The 23,161-nt window shown below is 43.3% G+C and overlaps 1 protein-coding gene across 3 annotated transcripts in view; it reads right to left on the bottom strand.

Annotated features, from left to right (window-relative positions):
• The window catches only part of LOC140426259 (adenine DNA glycosylase-like), a 34,875-nt gene that overhangs the window by 4,947 nt on the left and 6,767 nt on the right, over nt 1–23,161 (bottom strand). The window contains exons 3-15 of one of the 3 annotated variants that reach the window (XM_072510788.1): nt 19,935–20,068; nt 19,786–19,825; nt 17,143–17,216; nt 17,004–17,045; nt 15,615–15,686; nt 15,020–15,133; nt 13,856–13,953; nt 10,814–10,958; nt 9,913–10,000; nt 8,362–8,544; nt 7,632–7,777; nt 7,230–7,397; nt 5,989–6,039 (exon numbers count right to left, since the gene is read on the bottom strand). In XM_072510788.1, the coding sequence (XP_072366889.1) occupies nt 5,989–6,039; nt 7,230–7,397; nt 7,632–7,777; nt 8,362–8,544; nt 9,913–10,000; nt 10,814–10,958; nt 13,856–13,953; nt 15,020–15,133; nt 15,615–15,686; nt 17,004–17,045; nt 17,143–17,216; nt 19,786–19,825; nt 19,935–20,068 (1,355 nt within the window). The remainder of the gene's footprint in view (nt 1–5,988; nt 6,040–7,229; nt 7,398–7,631; nt 7,778–8,361; nt 8,545–9,912; nt 10,001–10,813; nt 10,959–13,855; nt 13,954–15,019; nt 15,134–15,614; nt 15,687–17,003; nt 17,046–17,142; nt 17,217–19,785; nt 19,826–19,934; nt 20,069–23,161) is intronic. The other 2 variants (XM_072510790.1, XM_072510789.1) reach the window with 2 other exon arrangements.

Raw genomic sequence — 23,161 nt, 5'->3', positions numbered from 1 at the left:
TATCCACCCTGTCCATACCCCTGATAATCTTATACACCTCAATCAGGTTGCCCCTCAACCTTCTCTGCTCTAAAGAAAACAACACAAGCCTCTCCCAGCCTCTCTTCACAGCTCAAATGGTCCATCCCAAGCAACATCCTGGTGAATCGCCTCTGCACCCTCGCCAGTGCAATCACATCCTTCCTATAGTAAGACGACCAGAACTGCACACAGTACTCCAGCTGTGGAATAACCTAAGTTTTGCACAGCTCCAACATAATCTTCGTGCTCTTATAATCTATGCCAGGACTGATAAAGGCAAGTGTCCTGTATGCCACCTTAACTACCCTATTAATCTGTCCTGCTGCCTTCAGGGATCAGTGGACAAGCACCTCAAGTTCCCTCTGTTCCTCGAAGCTTCCAGGTGTCCTGCCATTCATTGACTACTCCCTTCTCTTGTTCTCCTTCCAAAGTGCACCACCTTGCATTTTTTAGGGTAAAATTCTATCTGCCACTGACTTTCCCAACCGATCTACATCTTCCTGCAACCTACAGCTTTCTTCCTCACTATTACCCCACCCTGCCAATCTTCACATCATCCACACGCTATCATTCCCCTACATTCTCATCTATATTGCTTATATATATCACAAACAGTAAGGGACCTAGTACTGATCCCTGTGGTACGCCACTGGACACTGACCTTCAGTCACACAAACAGCCTTCAACCGCCACCCTCTGTATCCTACTACTAAGTCTGTTTCGGATCCAACTTGCCAAGTTAGCCTGGATCCCATGTGCTTTAACATTGATCAGTCTCCCATGTGGGGATTTTCAAAGGCTTTGCTTAAATCCATATAAATCCAGGCGACACAGTGGCAAGCACTGCTGCCTCACTGTGCCAGGGGCCCGGGTTCAATTCCAGCCTTGGGTGACTATGTGGAGTTTGCACGTTCTCCCCATGTTTGCGTGAGTTTTCTCCCATAGTGCAGGTTAGGTGGATTGGAAATGCTAAATTGCTCCTTAGTGCCCAAATGATTAGGTGGGGTTATGGGGATAGGGCGTGGGCCTGGGTGAGGAGCTCTTTCGGAGGGTCCATTTAAACTCAATGGGTCGAATGGCTTCCTTCTGCACTGTAGGGATTCTAAACGACATCAACTGCACTATCCTCATCTACACACCCAATCACCACCTGAAAAATGAATCAAATTCATTAGGCATTACCTTCCTCTGACAAAGCCGACTATCCCTGATCAAACCTTGCCTCTCTAAGTGGAGACGGATTCTTGCCGTCAGAATTTTCTCCAATAGTTTCCCTACCACTGATGTGAGACTCACTGGTGTGTAATTCCCTAGTTTATTTCTACCACACTTTGGGTCTGCGCTCCTGTAATTTCTTTCCTCGTCTCCCACAGCAGCCTGGGATACACCTCATTCCGATCTGGGGATTTGTTCACATTTAAGCCCGGCAAACGTCGAATACCTCCTCATTCAGCACTGTCGCACAGTGGTTAGCACTGCTGCCTCACAGCTCCAGGGACCCAGGTTCAATTCCACTCTCTGGTTACTGTCTGTGCGGGGCCTGCACGTTCTCCCAGTGTCTGTGTGGGTTTCCTTCGAGTGCTCCGGCTTCCTCCCACAGTCTAAAGATACGCAGGTTAGGTGGATTGGCCGTGCTAAATTGCCCCTTAGTGCCCAAAGGTTCGGTCAAGTTCCTGGGTTTATGGAGATAGGGTGGAGGCGTGGGCTTAAGTAGGGTGCTCGTTCCAAGGGCAATGCAGACTCGATGGTCGAATGGCCTCCTTCTGCATTGTGAATTCTATGAATTCCCTATGTCAAACTGCTCACGAACCTCACAGTCCATCTCCCCGAATTCTGTACCTACATCCTCCTTCTCCCAAGTGAAGACAGATGTGAAATACTCGTTTAACACCCTGCCAATGTCCTCCAGCAACATGCAGATTGCCCTTTGGATCTCCGGATTACTACCGGTGCCACGTGCTAATCGGAGTAGAAATGACAGGATATATAGGATGAATACGTGGCTGAAGGGATGGTGTCAGAGGGAGGGTTTCAGATTCCTGGGGCATTGGGACCGGTTCTGGGGGAGGTGGGACCTGTACAAGCTGGACGGGTTACACCTGGGCAGGACTGGAACTGATGTCCATGGGGGGCTATTTGCTAGAGCGGTTGGGGAGTGTTTAAACTAATGTGGCAAGGGGATGGGAACTGATGCAGGAAGTCGGAAGGTAGTAAAACAGGGACAGAAACAATAGGCAGTAAGGGAGAAAGTGTAATGCAGAGAAGCCATAGTCAAAAATCAAAAAGGGTAACAGTACAAGGTACAGTGACTGAGGGGAGCTCAGTGAATAGGCCCAGTAATACTAAAAGGAACAAAACGGGAAGTAAAAACATAAATGGAAAGCGGCGCGACAGGTTGTTACATGAAGATATGGGTTCAACGACTAGGAAAATTAGGAGAAAAGTTAAGAGGAAAAATAATTTACAAGAGGTTACTGATCAAGGTGTTAAGATTCAAAACAGAGGTGTAAAAGCCAACATAAGTGTACTTTACCCGAATGCTCGTAGTATTCGGAATAAGGTAAATGAGTTGATGGCGCAAATCATCGTGAATGACTATGATTTAGTGGCCATTACTGAAACATGGTTAAAAGACGGTCATGACTGGGAGTTAAATATCTAAGGGTATCAAACTATTCGGAAGGACAGAGTGGATGGTAAGGTGTAGCTCTGTTATTTAAGGATGATATCCGGGCAATAGTAAGGGATGACATCGGTGCTATGGAGGATAAGGTTGAATCCATTTGGGTGGAAATCAGGAATAGTAAGGCGAAAAAGTCACTAATAGGAGTAGTCTATAGGCCACCAAATAGTAACATTATGGTGGGGCAGGCAATAAACAAAGAAATAACAGATGCTTGTAAAAATGGTACAGCAGTTATCATGGGGGATTTTAATCTACATGTCGATTGGTTTAACCAGGTCGGTCAAGGCAGCCTTGAGGAGGAGTTTATAGAATGTATCCGCGATAATTTCCTGGAACAGTATGTAATGGAACCTACGAGGGAATAAGGGGTCCTAGATCTGGTCCTGAGATAGGATTGATTAATTATCTCATAGTTAGGGATCCTCTCGGAAGGAGCGATCACAATATGGTGGAATTTAAAATACAGATGGAGGGTGAGAAGGGAAGATCAAACACGAGTGTTTTGTGCTTAAACAAAGGCGATTACCATGGGATGAGAGAAGAGCTAGCTAAGGTAGACTGGGAGCAAAGACTTTATGGTGAAACAGTTGAGGAACAGTGGAGAACCTTCCAAGCGATTTTTCAATGCTCAGCAAAGGTTTATACCAACAAAAAGGACGGTAAAAAAAGGGAAAATTGACCGTGGATATCTAAGGAAATAAGGGAGAGTATCAAATTGAATGAAAAAGCATACAAAGTCGCAAAGATTAATGGGAGACTAGAGGACTGGGAAATCTTTAGGGGGCAACAGAAAGCTACTAAAAAAGCTATAAAGAAGAGCAAGATAGATTATGAGAGTAAACTTGTTCAGAATATAAAAACAGATAGCAAATGTTTCCACAAATATATAAAACAAAAAAGAGTGGCTACGGTAAATATTGGTCCTTTAGAGGATGAGAAGGGAGATTTAAAAATGGGAGATGAGGAAATGGCTGAGGAAATGAACAGGTTTTTTGGGTCAGTCTTCACAGTGGAAGACAGAAATAACATGCCAGTGACTGATAGAAATGAGGCTATGACAGGTGAGGACCTTGAGATGATTGTTATCACTAAGGAGGTAGTGATGGGCAAGCTAATGAGGCTAAAGGTAGACTAGTCTCCTGGCCCTGATGGAATGCATCCCAGAGTGCTAAAAGGGATGGCTAGGGAAATTGCAAATGCACTAGTGATAATTTACCAAAATTCACTAGACTCTGGGGTGGTCCCGGCGGATTGGAAATTAGCAAACGTGACACCACTTTCAAAAAAGGAGGTAGGCAGAAAGCGGGTAATTATAGGCCAGTGAGCTTAACTTTGGTAGTAGGGAAGATGCTGGAATCTATCATCAAGGAAGAAATAGCGAGGCATCTGGATGGAAATTGTCCCATTGGGCAGACGCAGCATGGGTCCATAAAGGGCAGGTCGTGTCTAACTAATTTAGTGGAATTTTTTGAGGACATTACCAGGGCGGTAGATAACAGGGAGCCAATGGATGTGGTATATCTGGATTCCCAGAAAGCTTTTGACAAGGTGCCACACAAAAGGTTGCTGCGTAAGATAAAGATGCATGGCATTAAGGGGAAAGTAGTACCATGGATAGGGGATTGGTAAATTAATAGAAAGCAAAGAGTGGGGATTAATGGGTGTTTCTCTGGTTGGCAATCAGTAGCTAGTGGTGCCCCTCAGGGATCAGTGTTGGGACCACAGTTGTTCACAATTTACCTAGATGATTTGAAGTTGGGGACCAAGTGCAATGTGTCCAAGTTTGCAGACGACACTAAGATGAGTGGTATCGCAAAAAGTGCAGAGGATACCAGAAGTCTGGAGATGGATTTGGATAGGTTAAGTGAATGAGCTAGGGTCTGGCAGATGGAATACAATGTTACCAAATGTGAGGTTATCCATTTTGGTAGGAATAACAGCAAAAGGGATTATTATTTAAATTATAAAATATTAAAACATGCTGCTGTGCAGCGAGACCTGGGTGTGCTAGTGCATGAGTCGCAAAAAGTTGGTTTACAGGTGATTAAGAAGGCAAATGGAGTTTTGTCCTTCATTGCTAGGGGGATGGAGTTTAAGACTAGGGAGGTTATGCTGCAATTGTATAAGGTGTTAGTGAGGCCACACCTGGAGTATTGTGTTCAGTTTTGGTCCTGAGAAAGGACGTACTGGCGCTGGAAGGTGTGCAGAGGAGATTCACTAGGTTAATCCCAGAGTTGAGGGGATTGGATTACAAGGAGAGGTTGAGTAGACTGAGACTGTACTCGTTGGAATTTAGAAGGATGCGGGGGGAACTTATAGAAACATATAAAATTATGAAGGGAATAGATAAGATAGAGGCGGGCAGGTTGTTTCCACTGGCGAGTGAAAGCAGAACTAGGGGCATAGCCTCAAAATAAGGAGAAGTAGATTTAGGACTGAGTTTAGGAGGAACTTCTTCACCCAAAGGGTTGTGAATCCATGAATTCCTTGCCCAGTGAAGCAGTTGAGGCTCCTTCATTAAATATTTTTAAGATAAAGATAGATAGTTTTTTGCAGAATTAAGGGTTATGGTGTTCGGGCCGGAAAGTGGAGCTGAGTCCACGAAAGATCAGCCATGAGGTCGTTGAATGGCGTAGCAGGTTCGAGGGGCCACTCCTGCTCCTAGTTCTTATGTTCTTAGGTCCCTACTCATCCTCTTGCCCTTGGTATACTTATAGAATATCTTGGGATTCTCCCTAATCTTACCCACCAGTGCTTTTCCATGCTACTTCTATGGTCTCCTAATTGCTTTCTTAAGATCCCCCTTGCACTTTCTATACTCTACCAAAGCCGCCACTGATTTGCTGCCTTTGTACATGCCAAAAAACACTCTTTTCTTTCTTATACCAGTCCTGAATATTCCACGACATCCTGGCTTCTCTGGGCTGTTTGATCCTACCTTTCACCCTATGGGGAACATGTTGGGCCTGTACTCTCCGCACTTTATGATGACAACGTACTGTGAAGGACTGGTGAATCTTTTGTGATTAAACCAAACAATGATCATAAAAACTACAATAGGGGGTGTAAAAGATAATCAGGCAAACTAAAGTAGGAAAGTCCAAAAGTAAATTGCAACAGCTACTTTGTACAGCCTTAGTTTTCACATGAATGCAGTCAAAACCTAACTCTACCCCACCACCACCTTTGCCCTGTCATATTTTTATTTTATAATACTCTTGTGAAGTGTCTTGGGATTTTTATGTCAAAGGCGTTACATAAATGCAATATGTTACTGTTACCTTGTTAAACAGCTTTTCGTTCATACACAAGTTGCCGTACAATCGGAAGACCTGAAAGTATGATGAAGAGTCAAAACATTGAACTGTGAGCTCGGATTCAAAATATAAACCACTCACCTTTGGTAAACGTCAACGACCAAATACGCTGCTCCATACAGTGGGAGGACACGGACTCAAGCCCACAACTCTTCAATGGCTCACTCATCATCTCAATACTGGCATTACACTAAATTAATATTGGCGGATGCCGGGGCACATTTATACCAGGCTATGGAGCACGAGTGACAGACACCGATGGACCTCCCGCCCATTCTCCCAGTTGGATGAGGTGCATATTACAGACAAATTACAGAGGTAACAAGAGGAGCCGTACTTATTCCCAGAGAAGAGCCTTGTGATGGACATACCCACAATTATAAAATGCGGAAGTCTTAACATCAAAATCTTAGTAACATTTAGAATATGAGTAAGCATGAAGAAAAAGTGCACAGCCCGGTTATTTGGCCCCAGTCAATGTACAGAAACTATACAGGCTATTTTTAAATTCCCTCCTTCCTCATTTCAAAACATTCACTCCTCCACTCACTGCTGCTTTGAATCATCGAATAGTACAGCATTGAACAAGGCTGTACAGCATTGAAGAAGGCCATTCAATCAAAGTTTACACTGGTCCTTTCAAAGAACAATCCAGTGATCCCCTGCTCTTTTCCCATATCTATGCATTCTTTTTTTCCTTCAGGTATTTGTTCAATTCCTTTTCGTAGGCTAGTTTTAAATTCAATGTCCACCACCCAACCAGGCAGCACATTCCAAATCCAAACACTTTTGTTTCGCAGGAAGTTTTTCTCATGTTGCCTCTGGTTCTTTTGCCAATCATCTTAAATCTGTGCCTTCAATTTTCAATTGAAGACTTGAGCCCACATTCAGTGCAAAAGATTGATAAGACTGTTTCCCCCCTCTCCCAAAGAAGGGGGAGGAACGTGCTATCAGAATGAAGTACTTTCCTCATTTAAGTAATGCAAACTAGAGATTAAAACTCTTTTTAGACCAAGAAAAATGTAAACTCCCCTCAACTGATGATCAATAATTGAATCTGAAAGAAGCTGCTCAGATGTAGTCAATCATTAAGGAGCCCTCAAGTTATACAAGCTTGGAGCCCAACAGTTTCCAAAGCTATGGAGCCCTGTTCCTTTCTTTTTGACTCCGCAAATTCCACAACCAAATATATCCGGGGCTTTTACCTTCTTCATGGCTGTAGACACAGCTGATTGATGAAACTCAGCCTTGGTTACCCAGCGGAAAGGAGGACACTCTGTCTCCTCCTGCTTCACAGTAATGACGGTTGTATCACTAAATGAGTTAATGTACACGTGGTAGGTCTGGTGAATGTGAGAGAAGATATGTACTACCTAAAAAATAGAAAAATAAAATTACGATCCTATCTCGGTCTTACACGATTAATGCATCGGTTGGTTGACGTCAGTAAAACACACCAAATGCAATATTATGCCATCCCATCAAACTCGTACATCTAGGGGCTAAACAGCATCATTACTGCAGTGAAATTTGTTTTACTTTGATGGCTTTAATCCAAATCTGGACTCCTGGAAATTGAGCACTGGTTCCATCTAACACTTACTCACCTCTCCCAGGTGCTGTAAATTTGCCTCAGTAACCGAGCTCCCCATTAATTCGGCAAGTCGATCTAAAATTGTGTGCTTCTGCTTGGTTTCTGTCAGCTCGGCCTCCATTAGAATGCTGGGGAACTCCCACAATCCAGCCAACAGTCCTGACAATCAGGAGGAAAAGCACAATGAATGAATAGCTTCCAAGCTCCAGCAGAAAGAAAAGAAAATGGAAAAAGATAAATGAGGGGGAAAAAAAGACCGAGTCACAGGCAATGTTGTAATGTGACAGAACTACAACCTCACAAGATTATCTATTATATCATTATTTCTATTATTCACATGAAGCATTCTATTGAGTCTGATAGTGAACACCAATATTTGCTACGTTACATACTTGTCCTTCATTCTTGTGCCCCCTCATCTGCTCCACTTAAATAGATATTCAACTGAGTTCAGCTTAGCACGTTGTGGAATCTGCCCTTGGAGCTCTCTTAGTTTAGTAGAACAGGTTCTCAGATACTAAATGGGCTGAATGGCCTAATTCTGCTGCCATGGCTCATGGTCTTGTACGAAATCAAAGGGCATTGACTCCAGTGACATGCACACTTGAAGTCACTTCTTTCTTTTAAAGCTACTATTACTACAACTCTCAAGGGGGTGACACATTAAAAATACAATTTCTCTCCCCTCTCTCGCGCCCCCCAAAAAACCTCCACTCAAATAGTTTTCAGTTGACAGCAGGTACCAAACTTGGGTCTCTGAATGATGAAGTATTCTTCTGTATCATCAGTATTCCTCTTCCGTGTCACCACACAGGTCAGTGTTCGCTCTGTTCGTGGTGGTTTCTTTGCAGGTTTCCTTGGAAAATTCATTACTCCAAGACTACTAACCCAGGATTTTCTGTCAAGTAAGCATAAGGAGCAGCTCCCTGCAACACCAAACAGAAATATTACTTTCTTGTGTATTCACAGTTTGCCGGTCGTGAAGTATTGTCAGACATTAACATGTTCTGCCTTTGAAACTTACTGGACAGAGGATCAAGGTGAGCCACAATGACAACATGTGGATCAAGCAAGAGCAAGCTGCTTCTGAGACAGATTAATCTGGGATGGATTCCTGCAATCACTGCTCCAAAAGAACTGAAGATTATGTGCAAATGTTCCCAGGGGATAATAATGTGGAGGGATCAGTGGAGAATTTTTCTCTAATTCTCCAAAAATCAAGTTCCACACCTAGGGCTTTGGGGGAAAAGAAAATCTCACCCGTTTCCCTCTGGATAGTAGGAAAGAAATGAAAAAAAATTTTTAAATGAAAGGGTGAATTTTTCTGGCCTTTATCAGCCACCCTCTGGAGCAAAATTTCACCTTGAACAGTATTTCACCCAGAAATGGATCAAAAATAAATAAATCTGAAACACCAAATTATAAATAGTTTATTATCTGTCTTGGGAGTCCTTACTTAAAGTTTTGTGAAAATCACAAATTTGAGTGCAACGACTTAAAATGATTGCGGTTCCCATGGCAGTCAATGTTAAAGCCAGAGTTCAGGTTCCTTCGACATTTCTCACCCAGAAAAAGCAATGTACAAGTTGAAATACTGTACCATATGTACAGCCGTATTCCAAGCAGAAATAACTTGCACCACGATTACACTCACCTACAGTGCTTTCGATTGATTGAACTCCATCTAGTGGCAAAAATCGGTCAGTGGAGGTAGCAGTTGAGGTCCCAGGACTACCTGCACTGACCAACTTCTGCTACTAGATGGAGCCCAGGATTTCAGCGCGAGTTCAGAACGTTGGCAGGAGACAAGCTGGGAGCAACTGAAGGGCAAACTCCGGGGACCAAGATAAGAACTGAAGCAAGGCCAGGGATAAAGAAATACCATAGGGAAGCAACGGCGGAAGAAAATGCTGGGAAGGAATTCCAGGAGGCGAGGGCGGGGAGCAGGCAAAATCCGAGGGAAGTAACGGCAGGAGACAAGGTTAGGAAGGAACGCCAGAAGGTGAAGGTGGGAGGTAAAGGGAAGAGGGACTTTGGCCAGGAGTAGAAGTACTGCAGGAAAGGCTTTGGCAGCAGGTAGGCCACAGAAGAGAAGTCTGTGGCAAATGACATTAAAGTGAAACTGGCAACGTTAAATGGATATATTGACATTACTTTATTAATGACATTAAAGTAAAACAACGTTAAGTTGGTCAACCTTAGCCAAGGACTTACTGTACAGCAAGTTCCTAGTGTTAAAAATGTTTCATTATATAAACTATACATAATATGGTTCGGTATTTATAAATTCTTACCACATTCTTCAATATCTGGGGTGCAGGAGAGTTTTGACATGGTATTACCCAGAAGCCTCTTTGAGACTGCTTTCTCCTCTTTTATAACCTGAAATATACCATCAATAGAAGGAAGGTTAGTATTTATAGAGTGCCTTAAGCGACTTCAGAACATCTTAAAATGCTTGACAGCCAATGAAAGGTAGTCACTATTGTAAAGTAGGAAACATAATTATGCACCGAGTTCATAACAAATTAGCTCATGTTTGACATTCTCCTTCACCAATCCCCATTGCACAATTGTTTAAAAAAGCAGATAGCTCTGGCTGTTTTAAAACTGTTTAAAGTCTCCAGGCTTAATTTTCACATGGATGACTAAATTGGGCAAATGCAAAACCCAAAATGTAATGGGAGAATAGAAACTTCTTTCGTTCTTTGCACAGCAACAAGCTCAAGAGCACCACGGTGATGTTCTGCAGGGCTCAGATGCAGAGAAAAGTTTCCTCGACACTATGAAAAGCTCACATCATACAACATACCAATTCATTACTGAGTGACTATTAATAGCTAATTTAACCACTTGGATCATTTTATCTCTTGCAGTTTTTAACACCCAAGATAAAAGGAAATATAGTCGGAAGATGTTTCAGTTTAAGCAATTGGTGTGTTCTAGTAATGGAAAGTTGTTGGTGAGAAGTAGGGGAGCCGCTGTGTGGCTTGGTAAATGTAGGATGACACTCCTGAGGTTTGGGAGCCGTGATTATGGAGATTCTGTTTGCGCTTGCTCACGAATTATACAATTTGATGAAGTAAGCACAATTTGATGAAGTAAAGCACAGTCATGCAGGTCTTTCCATTTCAATTGTTTATTAGCGTGCACTTTATGTACCGTAGTCAGTCCCATGTCTCTTTCAAAACCCACCTGTTGGTAAGCTCTACAGTGGGCCTGAACAGGGCACTCTGAACAAAGTGGAGCTTTGGGAGTACAGACGATAGCACCCAGTTCCATCACAGCCTGGTTAAAGTCTCCTGGTCTAACTGGGTCCACCAGGATATTGGCCAGCGCCCTATAATGAAACAACACCACGAAGAGTAGGTTTAAAATATCAATATCAAGAGACTGCAACATAAGCTAACCATTTTTGGTCTCTCATTGGTCCCGCATATATGGATATCTTTTTGAATCAGCTATTATACATAAGCAATTTTAAAAATTACAAGGTTTCAGATCCCAGTACCAAGTTTACTTTGAATCTCAGGTTGCAAGGGCCATTACAATTAGTTTTTATATTATAAGCCAAGCTAACTTGGATCAAGTAAAGATTGACCAATTTGTTCAGTTAAATTCATGACTTGACCCTATGGTGAAACAGTGAAGATAGTTAGGTCTAGATCACTGCCCAGAGGACCACCTGCGGTGATGTCATGGAGTGGAGCTGATGGACCTCAAACAATCACAACAATCTTCCTTTGTGCCAAGTATGACTCCAGCAATTCAAGAGATTTCCCTCTGATTAAAGCTCCACAGTACCATACTTGGCCAAATGCTGTCTTGATATCAAAGGCAGTCACTCTCACTTGTCCTCTAGAATACAGGTCATGACCATGTTTAGATCAAGACTGTATTAAGTTCTGGGGCTGGCAGAACTCAATCTGCACATCTGTGAGCAGGTTACTTATTTCAAACATTGAAGTGCCATATGACGCTCCAAATAACAATTAGCAATCAAGAGTTTGCTGTTTTTCTTTTGCTATGTTAGCACAAGATTGCGGGCGCGATTTAACAGGGCGCGTTTAGCGGGGTGTTTCTTGGCATAACTATCAAACAGGACTTTTTGGCCTCGGTGAGGAACGTCCTGCCGAGGCCACACTTACTTGTCAGCGCAGGAAGAGATTGGGACACCATTTTTAAATGCTGCCCCAACCTCTGGACCCCCCACCGCGACCTCTGGATCTGCACCCCCCCTCTCCTCATGCTCTAACCCCCCTCACCCCACCTCAAAAGGGCAGGTCACCCGGGCCTGATCTCAGACAGTGCCAACCTGGCACCCAGGCACCTTGGCACTGGCACCCTGGAAGTGCCCCTTCCAGCCTGGTGGTGCCAGCTGGGCTCCCTGGCAGTGCCAACGGTAGTGCTAAGGTACCAGCCCGCCTAGAGCCAGGCCACCCGGGAGCCTCCGATGGCCTGGGAGAGCCCCCAAGATGCCGTTACGCCTGGTCCATGTTTGTGTGGACCAGTGCTAAATGGTGCCATGGTGAGGTCTCCCAGGCACAGGCGTTTGACCCCAAGTCTTGGGAGAATCCAGCGCAGACATATTTAAGTGAGCCTAGTTGCTCACTTAAACATGCAAATCTGGATCACATCCAGTGAGGGAGAGATCCAGATCGTGACGTCTTGCGAATGTTGTTGGATCACGCAAGGCGTCCTGAGCCTCGCAAATCTCACAAGGCCTCTCGCAAGATTTAACGGCCTTGTTGTGTCCTGAGACCGTTCAATCGGGCCCTATGTAGTTCATGTGGACTATGTAGTTCACAAAGGCATGGGAACTGACCCTCACCTATGAAAGTGGTCTATGATATGAAAGCCAGAATTTTAGGGTAGGATGATTTGAAAAGATCCAAAGATAAAAACCTAAATTTGGGTAAAATGTTTTGAATGTTGTGCATTATGAAAAGTACGTTTACAATTGCTTTACACACAAAACAAAGAAGCGTTCTGCAAAGTTATATCCAAATCTCAATCTTGTCTTTGTGTTCGGCATGCAGCTTTAAATTTCTTCAATCTTTACACAAAGACGAAATCACAATAATCACAGTTTTGGAAAGCGCTGTCCTGAAGTGAAAACTAGCTTAACATATTGCCCGAGTTACCCTTGTTATATAAATGACATAGATGACCATGTCAGGGGGTAGGATCAGTAAATTTGCAGATGACAGAGATTGGCCGGGTGGTTAACAGTGAGGTGGAGTGCCTTGGGTTATAGGAAGATATAGATGGGATGGTCAAATGGGCAGAAAAGTGACAGATGGAATTTAACCCTGAAAAGTGTGAGGTGAAGGAGTAATGTGACAGGGAGGTATTCAATGAATATCTTGACATTGGGAAGTTCTGAGGAACAATGGGACCTTGGTGTGTTTGTCCATAGATCTCTGAAGGCAGAAGGGCAGGTTAATAGGGTGGTGAAAAAGGCATATGGGACACTTGCTTTTATCTATCGAAGCATAGATTACAAAAGCAGGGAGGTCATGTTGGAGTTGTATGGAACTTTGGTGAGGCCATAGCTGGAGTACTGTGTGCATTTCTCGTTGCCACATTTTAGGAGGGTGGGATAGCACTGGAGGGGGTGGAGAGGAGATTCACCAGAATGTTGCCTGGAATGGAACAATTAAGTTATGAAGAGATGTTAGATAGTCTTGGGTTGTTTTCGCTGAAGCAGAGAAGACTGAGGGGCGACCTGATGGAAGTTACAAGATTATGAGGGGCATGGACAAGGTGGATAGGGAGTAGCTGTTCCCTTTAGTTAAACGGTTAGTTACGAGGGAACACAAGTTCAAGGTGAGCAGCAGGAGGTTTGGGGGGGAATGTGAGGGATAATATTTTTACCCAGAGGGTGGTGACGATCTGGAATGCACTGTCTTGAGGGGGCGGTAGACGGGTTGCCTCATATCCTTCAAAAAGTACCTGGATGAGGACTTGGCACATCATAAACATAACGCCCACCATGAATAATAATGTCTGGTAGGTGGGGGAATTGTAAAAAATAAAATCAGAAAAAAAAGGGACAGGCACTTACATCGGAACAGGAGAAGGACTAGACCATTCAGCCTCTCAAGCCTGATCCACAATTTAATAAGATTATAGCTGATCTGATGGTAACCTCAAACCTGCATCCTGCCTACCCCCATCTACTTTGTTAGAATTCTTAAAGTGCCACTAGTTAGTACATCAGTAAGTGAATCTTACCAAAGTGCTTCCGTCACTGCTGAGCTGGTGCTGTCCGCTCCAATCGCTCTTGTACGGCATAAGACCCGTACTGCATTCCCATCCACCACTCCAGTTACCTACAAGAAGCCAAGCATCAAGTTCAAATCTCCGACTGCTACTTTTTCCAGCAGAAAAGTGAGTTGTTGGATTTATTAAGAGGGAATAAATAATTCATAACAATTTAGAACCACATCAGTGAATGGTGTATTTTACAAAATGTAATTCTCAACCAATTGTTACTTTTCCTTACTGTTATACATATTTCACAGGTTCCTTTGTGCCTACTGTGCCCTTGGTCATTGTGAGATGATGTGAGATGATGCTTCATGGACCACATGTTCAAAGATTCTACCAGTTCAAGTTCAATTATTCTAAGTGTTTTAAAAGGAGAAAATATTCCTTTGATGGGATGTCAAACAAAGGTCCCGTCTGTTCTCGCAGGCGGAATTAAAAGGAGCAGGGGATCAATTCCTAGTGCCTGGCTATCATTTATCCCTCAATCAACACCATTGTCACATTTCTGTTAGCCGGAGCTTGCTATGTGGAAATTGGTTGTCTTGTTTCCTAAATTACAACAGTGACTATAATTGGCTGCAAAATACTCTGAAGCATTCAAAGGCACTATTTAAGCACAAGTCTTTCTTTCTTGAAGTACGTCAAGAATACACCTCTGCAACATCATTCGGTTTTGCGATGTTGAAAAATTACTCTTATTTCTCTTTTCATTCCTCCTCCCCCCACCTCCCTTGCTTGAATACAATTCCATAGTAAAGCTTTATTTTGAGTCCAAGGGCGAATAGCTAAGATTGGCTAGCTCTATATTTACAATCATCCTGGACTTAAGAATTAATACAACCTTACAGTGCATTTACTTATTTTAAAATTGAAAAAACAGAATTGGATTGTTCTGATGAGTACTTGACAGTAAAATCTTTCTCCAATTCAGAGCCCTCAAATTAGTGAAATATGACAAATCCTACTGCACCAAGTGAGCAGAGTTTTCACTATATATTCTAGTTTCCCAATGAATAAGAGGGCTTACCAATACGGATATACTTGAGTTTTATGGAATAGACTTGATAACAAATCTGGAAAATTAGCTGTGCACTTGGATAGAAGGGCCTTGATACGCTGCTTCCTCACCTGTCCAAAACTGATTGAGGCAATGGCAGAAGCTGTGTATCTCCCAACCCCAGGCAGCAGCTTTTGTAGCTCCTCTGCACTCTTTGGCATCTCACCATTGAATTCTGATAAAACCTATATAAACGAGACAAACAGGTAAAGATTGCATAACTGTATCATGTTTTCTCCTCTTTCTAGCATGTCTTAGCAGTAGACACCACTCCTGGTTCAAAGGAAGGGACAGGTGTCATTCAGATGTCTCCTCCAATACTGCTCGGAATCTGGTCACGAAGCAATGCAGAATGGGCCAGAACAACTCTATGATTCTTCCCAATCTTCTTGCGAGGACATACCTGGCCCCTGAGCAGCGCTTTCACAGCAGCATGACTGTGATTAAGAACTCAGTTACACAGAGAATGGAGTGTGTAATCTGGACTCCTAACATTGTGACATAGCAGCAGCCAAAATCTGCTTACCATAGTGCACCGCCTGACTATTGCTCGTATCTCATATTTGTAAATTCCTCTCCAACCAATTGCTGACATATTCTACTAAAATAAATGTGCTGAGGAAAAGGATATCAACTGTAGCAGTTGTGCAAGGTTGCCACTGATACCTTTTGTGCTCCTTCATGCAATCTTCTTCCTCTGGAATAATATCCAAGTCCTGACCACATTTCATTAACTTCCTGCAAGAATGGCATTAAAGAGACAATCTATTACATTACACCATGAAAATACCAGAGTGAAAATATCAAAAGAATGACTTGAATTTTAGTGATAATGCCTGCAGGGCCCCTTATTGAATTAACCCGAGATTAACATTTTCCTCTGTTGAAATGAGTGATGATTCAGAGATTAGTCATGTTTCATCATTTCTAAAAGACTCTGGTCTGAATTTATCTCAAGCGGTGATGCAAAGTGGACAGTATTAAATCAGGTATCTGTTTTACAGAGCACCCGATAATGGAATTAGTTAATGGAATTAAATACTAGGTGCTGTATATATATGGGTGGCCAATCCAATGCCATCTGCTTAGCATTGCAGATAAAGACAATTCTTTTTTTTAAAAAAAGAGGTTTTCTCTGTTTGTATTGTATTTAGTGTAAAAATAGATCAAGACCTACACATAAAATGGTTTCTGCAACTACATACTGGGAGAGCGCCTTCTATTCAAGTTAGCACAGATGTTTATCCAGATGAACACATCTGTTGATAAACAGTTACCAAGCATACGCTCAAGTGCTAGACATAACTAGCTTGCTTCACTGCAATATAATCTCATCAAATCAGCCACTACAGGTGGCAGCTGGCATATTCGTGCTCATCATTCAAGGAAGGTACAGAAGTCTTGCAAACAAACTTCTCACAGGACTATTTCAAGTGATTTATAGGTACAAGAGTATAACATTTTTGATATGCCAGTTATCATTCTGACTTGAAAGAAACATCTGCAAAGAAAACAAATCAAAACCACTCAACTGGATATGTTTAACCCTTTCATTAACTGGTTTAAAGCTTGTTTGGACTGACTTCAACTATTCACTGTCACGGCTTGCTTCAGTGAGTATATTTGCTTTATTCTTAAAATCTGTTCAAAAGCGTTTGAAGTGACAGATATTAATAGTTTTCTAAAGTGACATGGACACATTGGAGGAGTTCTCTGCTTAAATCCAGACGACAAATGGATCCATCTTTCAGCTTAGATACGCAATCTTAAATTACTTTGCATGCAAGATCTAACGTTATAGGAAACAGGACCATACCCATGATGCTGGCTATTCTACGGAGAACGTAATCAGAGAACTTACAAACTGGTGTTGCCAAATTCACTGTGTGAGGACTTTCAGTTAGACACAATAAAGTGCTGTAAAAGGGCTCAAGCCTATCTTTGCTCTGAGAATATAATCTCTACAACATTAATACAGAATACAAGCCACCTTTGGAAACATCAATTCATTTCATTTGTTCTTTGAAATGTTTTTTTTACCAAAGCACCTTTTACCTCAAGGGTGGCTTTAGCAAGATCCTGCAAGGTTGGCCATCTCTGAAAGTGAAAGCAGTGACAGGATATTAAAACTTTGTACTTCCTGCTCAACCAAAACTTATTCTCAGAATGAGGACAATCAGAATTTTATTTTTACCTGAATCCATTTGTTGTAGTAGCTAATCACAGTGGCTACCTGTGTTTGCTGCAGCATGATCTCAGATACCCAAACTGTGAGGGAAGATAAGGATTTCAAAATAGCAGAACATTTACATAAGACATTGAGGAACATAGCAATTGCTAGGCAAAAGGCCATGATCATCGACTTTGCCTTTGTCATCCTGGTAGTTGCATGATAGAACGACAATGGACTTGTTGACAAATCATGGCAAATTAATCAATTCATTAGTCTCCAACAGACGCAGAGATGAGGTGAGATAAACTCCAGTGGCACTAATGATCTCAGGAGTGAAGGCAGCACGATGGCGCAGTGGTAGCACTGCAGTCTCACGGCGTGAGGTTCCAGGTTCGATCCCGGCTCTGGGTCACTGTCCGTGTGGAGTTTGCACATTCTCCCCGTGTTTGCGTGGGTTTCGCCCCCACAACCCAAAGATGTGCAAGGTAGGTGGATTGAACATGCTAAATTGCCTCTTAATTGGAAAAAATGAATTGGGTACTCTAAATTTATTTAAAAATTTTAAAAAATAATCTCAGGAGTGCTATTGAGAGTAGGGCTGTCAGGAAGCCAGCTACTTTCTTGCGGAGAGGAAAAAAAAACGCAGAGGAAATCAATAATTATGCAGCTCTCACACACGTCCCATCTGCCAGAATAGCATTGGCAGTGCCTTGCAGCATGTGCTGTGAAAGGGTAAAATGAGCAAGACGAGTGACGGGGAGGACATTCTTAAAAGGGCGGTACGGTGGCACAGTGGTTGGCACTGCTGCCTCACTCTGCCGAGGACCCGGGTTCGATCCCGGCCTAGGGTCACTATTCGTGTGGAGCTTGCTCATTCTCCCAGTGTCAGCATGGGTCCCACCTCCACAACCCAAAGATTTGCAGGCTAGGTGGATTGGCCATGCTAAATTGTCCCTGAATTAGATTTGGAAAAATATTTTTTTTAAACATAATGATTAAATGTCAGTATTTATAGTGAAGGAAGGATCACAAAGTGCATCTCCTTGCAGGCGATCATTAAATACAATGGCCAGGGAAAATGCCGAACACAGCCTCTCACACCTTCCCAGGCAAAGGACAGAGCATGGCATTGTAAAGACAGCAATGAGGGGAGCTAAAACATGCATTCACTGATAACATAAACAGCTACATTCTATTGTCACTATGGGAATTGGAAATTGTCTTCATTACGATAATTTGATCAAAGCTGGGCACTGGGTTGTGGGGGGAGGAGTGAGCAAGTGGCAAGTCCTGCAACAAAGAAGAGTAAGTCCACATACTCTCTTGATCCTGTTAAACAGTGTCACAACCCCGTGGGCTAGGGCACGGTCAATTCCAATCCCACTTGACCCAGAGTTGCAACACAAATGAAATTAAATGTTATTTTAAAATACCCGAGGACCTTGGCTGAGCCCAATAAACTGCAGTCACCAGGTTGATAAATTTAACACACAAATAACCTTGGTTTTTAACAGTAATATAATTAAACTGACAAAAATGTAACTGGCTACCTAATACCCCTTACCCAATCCCCCATATGATAATACACACACACGTTTTCAGTTAGTCTTTCAGGCGTTCAAGTTTTTACTTCAATGCTTCATCCTTTGAAGCTCGAGAAGGTTTTCTTTGGCAAGGCTATCTGCTTTGTTTGTAGATTCAAGATCATTTCAATTATATAATAATGATGTGTCAGGCACTCACTGGTTTGAGATTACTTCAGGAGAGAGAAAGACAGACAGAGACAGAGAGACAGACACAGAGAGAGACAGACATACAGACAGAGAGACAAAGTATTTGATAAAGGGTCATCTGGGGTCAAAACGTTGGCTCTTTTCTCTCCCTCCAGATGCTGCCAGACGTGCTGATATTTTAACAGCATTTTCTCTTTGGTTTCAGATTCCAGCATCCGCAGTAATTTGCCTTTAGACAGACAGACAGAGAGAGAGACAGACAGACATAGAGTGTTCCTTCTTCGTTCAAGGTCTAATCACTTCTAACCAGCTCTCTCAGAAGAATCCCACAGGAACCAATCACTAACTGCTGTCAGCCAGAACACGGTCCCTGGCCAACCCACAGGTTGTTAGCCAGCCAATTTTAAAATTTAGAGTACCCAATTCATTTTTTCCAATTAAGGGGCAATTTAGCGTGGCCAATCCACCTACCCTGCACATCTTTGGGTTGTGGGGGCGAAACCCACGCAAACACGGACAGAATGTGCAAACTCCAAACGGACAGTGACCCAGAACCGGGTTCAAACCTGCGACCTCGGAGCCGTGAGGCATCAGGGCTAACCCATTGCGCCACCGTGCTGCCAAAGCCTGTTCTTAAGAGTCACCTGATGGGTCTGTATTCTCCACTCCAAAAAAAAAACCGAATCCTGGAACACACTGTTCTGGCTAGTAAACTGTCTCAGTCCACTATTTAAAGGTGCATTCCAACTGGGAGTCAAAAATAATAAAACAAAAGAAATGGGAATAAATCGAAATGAAAAGGAAAGACTCTAACAACAGAAACATTGACAGAGACCCTGAAACGGTTTATCATCCTGCTTTCTTGGTCAGGAAAGGGAAACACAAGAACGAAAGGAGTAGAAAATAATAACAAAAATAGAGTTCACAATACCTGCATAAGTTCTTTTGTTCAAATCAGACTCTGCCACAGCCTGGAAAAGAAATGTTACATTAATTAAATAGAACACTCCAAACCAACAGGAAAATTTGAGCAATATAAGAGGAGGGAATTTCAATAACATGCAGACGCTCAGATCGTACCATTCTCCTCCAGGGTAACTCCCGTTTGTTTTTATCATACCAGGAGAGAAGACACGCCCTAATGGAACAGATTTCAGTTAGGTCCTTAAAGGAGTGACAGTCAATTTCCGTGACATTTACAATCCTTGGTGACTCTGTAAAGGCAACAAAAACAAGAACAATGAGCAATTATTATAGATATACAGAGAACTGCAGGCCACATTGAATTGAAGGTAAATACATTTCCAATGTCAGGGGACATTGGGAGTGAGAAACGTGGCCAAACATAGTGAGACAGGTTGTAATTCCAGTTAAACGTAATGAGTGGTGCTTTCTCCCCAGGGCAAAATACATATTAAGTTTTAAACCAAAATAAAAGGATTCACAAACAAAATTTAATTTGTTTGCGAAGAAGGCTAAGATTTTTATTCCTCTAACTAGCTATTAATTTTCATGCCAGTTATAGACAAGAAATATCTGATTGACAAGCAATACTCACCCACCGACATCCTTGGGCCTTGCGGTGTGCACGAGGATTTTCCAAATTTATTTTTAAACTAGTCTCACATGGCGCAGCCCTGGAATAGCCTAGCCTTGTTTCCCTGCAGGCGTAACGCCCTCCTTCTCGACCCCTTTCACATCTGGTAGAACAACCATCTCCTACATTCTAACCCCCTCCAATTTTAAATACCATCAAACACAGTCTGCCCCGTTCTTGTTCTGCTGACCCTGCCTCCTCTGGCACAATCCCAATTTGTCCAGCCCTCAATCTAAAATGCAAATATATCCCACAGCTGGAAACATCTTGTTCTGCTGACCCTGACACTGCCTCCTCTGGCACAATCCCAATTTGTCCATCCCTCAGCCTAAAATGCAAAGATATTCCACAACTGGATCCAGCAGTGGGCAGCAGAGCGGAGCCACTGATTGGCTGTTGCGGGGAAAATTTGCATCAGTGCATTGCGGTCACTGTATCCAGAAGGTGTACCTGAGCAAGACACCCTCCGTGTTCAAGTGAAGGCAAGCATCCAGCAGAGGGCAGCAGAGCGGAGCCGCTGATTGGCTGTTGCGGGGAAAATTTGCATCAGTACATTGCGGTCACTGTATCCAGAAGGTGGTTTGTGGATGAGCTGTTGTCAAGGGACAGTTAGGGCTTTTCTATTTCTATTTTTTTTTATCGTGTGATTGGTAACAATTTTTCTTTGTTTTTTTCCTTTTTCATTTATCTATTATTTGATATTATAGTTGGACTAAGTTAAGCTCAAGATTAAAAATGGCAGGAGATCTCAGACCCGTGTTATGCTCCTCTTGCTCAATGTGGGAGCTCAGGGATGTGGCTGATGTCCCTGCTTTCTTCATGTGCGGGAAGTGTGTCCAGCTGTAGCTCTTGTTGGACCGCATGACGGCTCTGGAGCTGCGGATGGACTCACTTTGGAGCATCCACGATGCTGAGGAGGTCGTGGATAGCATGTTTAGTGAATTGGTCACACCACAGATTAGGATTGCTGAGGGAGAAAGGGAATGGGTGACCAAAAGGCAGAGAAAAAGCAGGAAGGCAGTGCAGGTGTCCTCTGCGGTCATCTCCCTCCAAAACAGGTATACCGTTTTGGATACTGTTGGGGGAGATGGCTCACCAGGGGAAGACAGCAGTAGCCAGGTTCATGGCACCATGGCTGGCTCTGCTGTACAGAAGGGAGGAAAAAAGAATGGAAGGGCTATAGTCATAGGGGATTCAAATGTAAGGGGAATAGATGGGCAGTTCTGTGGTCAAAAATGAGACTCCCGAGTGGTATGTTGCCTCCCAGGTGCACGGGTCAGGGATGGCCCAGATCGGCTGCAGAATATTCTTAAGGGGTGAGGGTGAACAGCCAGTTGTGGGGCATATAGGCACCAATGATATAGGTAAAAAACGGGATGAGGTCCTATAAGCAAAGTTTAGGGAGTTAGGAACCAAGTTAAAAAGTCGGACCTCAAGAGGTTGTAATCTCAGGATTGCTACCAGTGCCACGTGGTAGTCAGAGTAGAAATGAAAGAATAGGCAGGATGAATGCGTGGCTTGAGAGATGGTGCAGGAGGGAGGGGTTCAGATTTTTGGGACATTGGGACCCGTTCTGGGGGAGGTGGGACTACTACAAATTGGACGGTCTACACATGGGCCGGACTGGAACCAATGTCCTTGGGGGTGCTTTTGCTAACGCTGTTGGGGAGGGTTTAAACTAATGTGGCAGGGGGATGGGAACCAAATGAGGAGGTTAGTGGAAAGTAAGGAGGTAGTAACTAAAGCCTGTAAGGAACTAGATCATGAAGTCAGCGTGACTAAGGGGAAGAGTAGGCAGGGAGCAGATGATGAACGCAAAGGCACTGGTGGTCTGAGGGGCATTTGTTTTAATGCAAGAAGTGCAGTAGGTAAGGCAGATGAACTTAGGGCTTGGATTAGTACCTGGGAGTATAATGTTATTGCTTTAACTGAGACTTGTTTGAGGGAAGGGCATGATTGGCAGCTAAATATCCCAGGATATCACTGCTTCAGGCGGGATAGAGAGGGAGGTAAAAGGGGTGGAGGAGTTGCATTACTGGTCAGAGAGGATATCACAGCTGTGCTGAAGGCGGGCACTATGGAGGACTCGAGCAGTGAGGCGATATGGGCAGAGCTCAGAAATAGGAAGGGTGCGGTAACAATGTTGGAGCTGTACTACAGACCTCCTAACAGCGAGCGTGAGATAGAGGTACAAATATGTAAACAGATTATGGAAAGATGTAGGAGCAACAGGGTGGTGTTGATAGGAGATTTTAATTTTCCCAACTTTGACTGGGATACACTTAGTATCAGAGGTCTAGATGGAGCAGAATTTGTAAGGAGCATCCAGGAGGGTTTTCTAGAGCAGTATGTAAATAGTCCAACTCGGGAAGGGGACATACTGGACCTGGTGTTGGGGTTGAGCTCGGCCAGGTGGTTGAAGTTTCAGTCGGGGATTACTTTGGGAATAGTGATCACAATTCCGTAAGTTTTAGAATACTCATGGACAAAGACGAGAGTGGTCCTAAAGGAAGAGTGCTAAATTGGGGGAAGGCCAACTATACCAGAATTCGGCAGGAGCTGGGAAATGTGGATTGGGAGCAGCTGTTTGAAGGCAAATCCACATTTGATATGTGGGAGGCTTTTAAAGAGAGGTTGATTAGAGTGCAGGACAGACATGTCCCTATGAAAATGAGGGATAGAAATGGCAAGATTAGCGAACCATGGATGA

This window comes from Scyliorhinus torazame, chromosome 7 (assembly GCF_047496885.1).
Source record: "Scyliorhinus torazame isolate Kashiwa2021f chromosome 7, sScyTor2.1, whole genome shotgun sequence".
NCBI classification, from domain to species: domain Eukaryota; kingdom Metazoa; phylum Chordata; class Chondrichthyes; order Carcharhiniformes; family Scyliorhinidae; genus Scyliorhinus; species Scyliorhinus torazame.
Note: the sequence above shows the minus strand (reverse complement) of the source record. Positions and strands in the feature narration are given on the sequence as shown.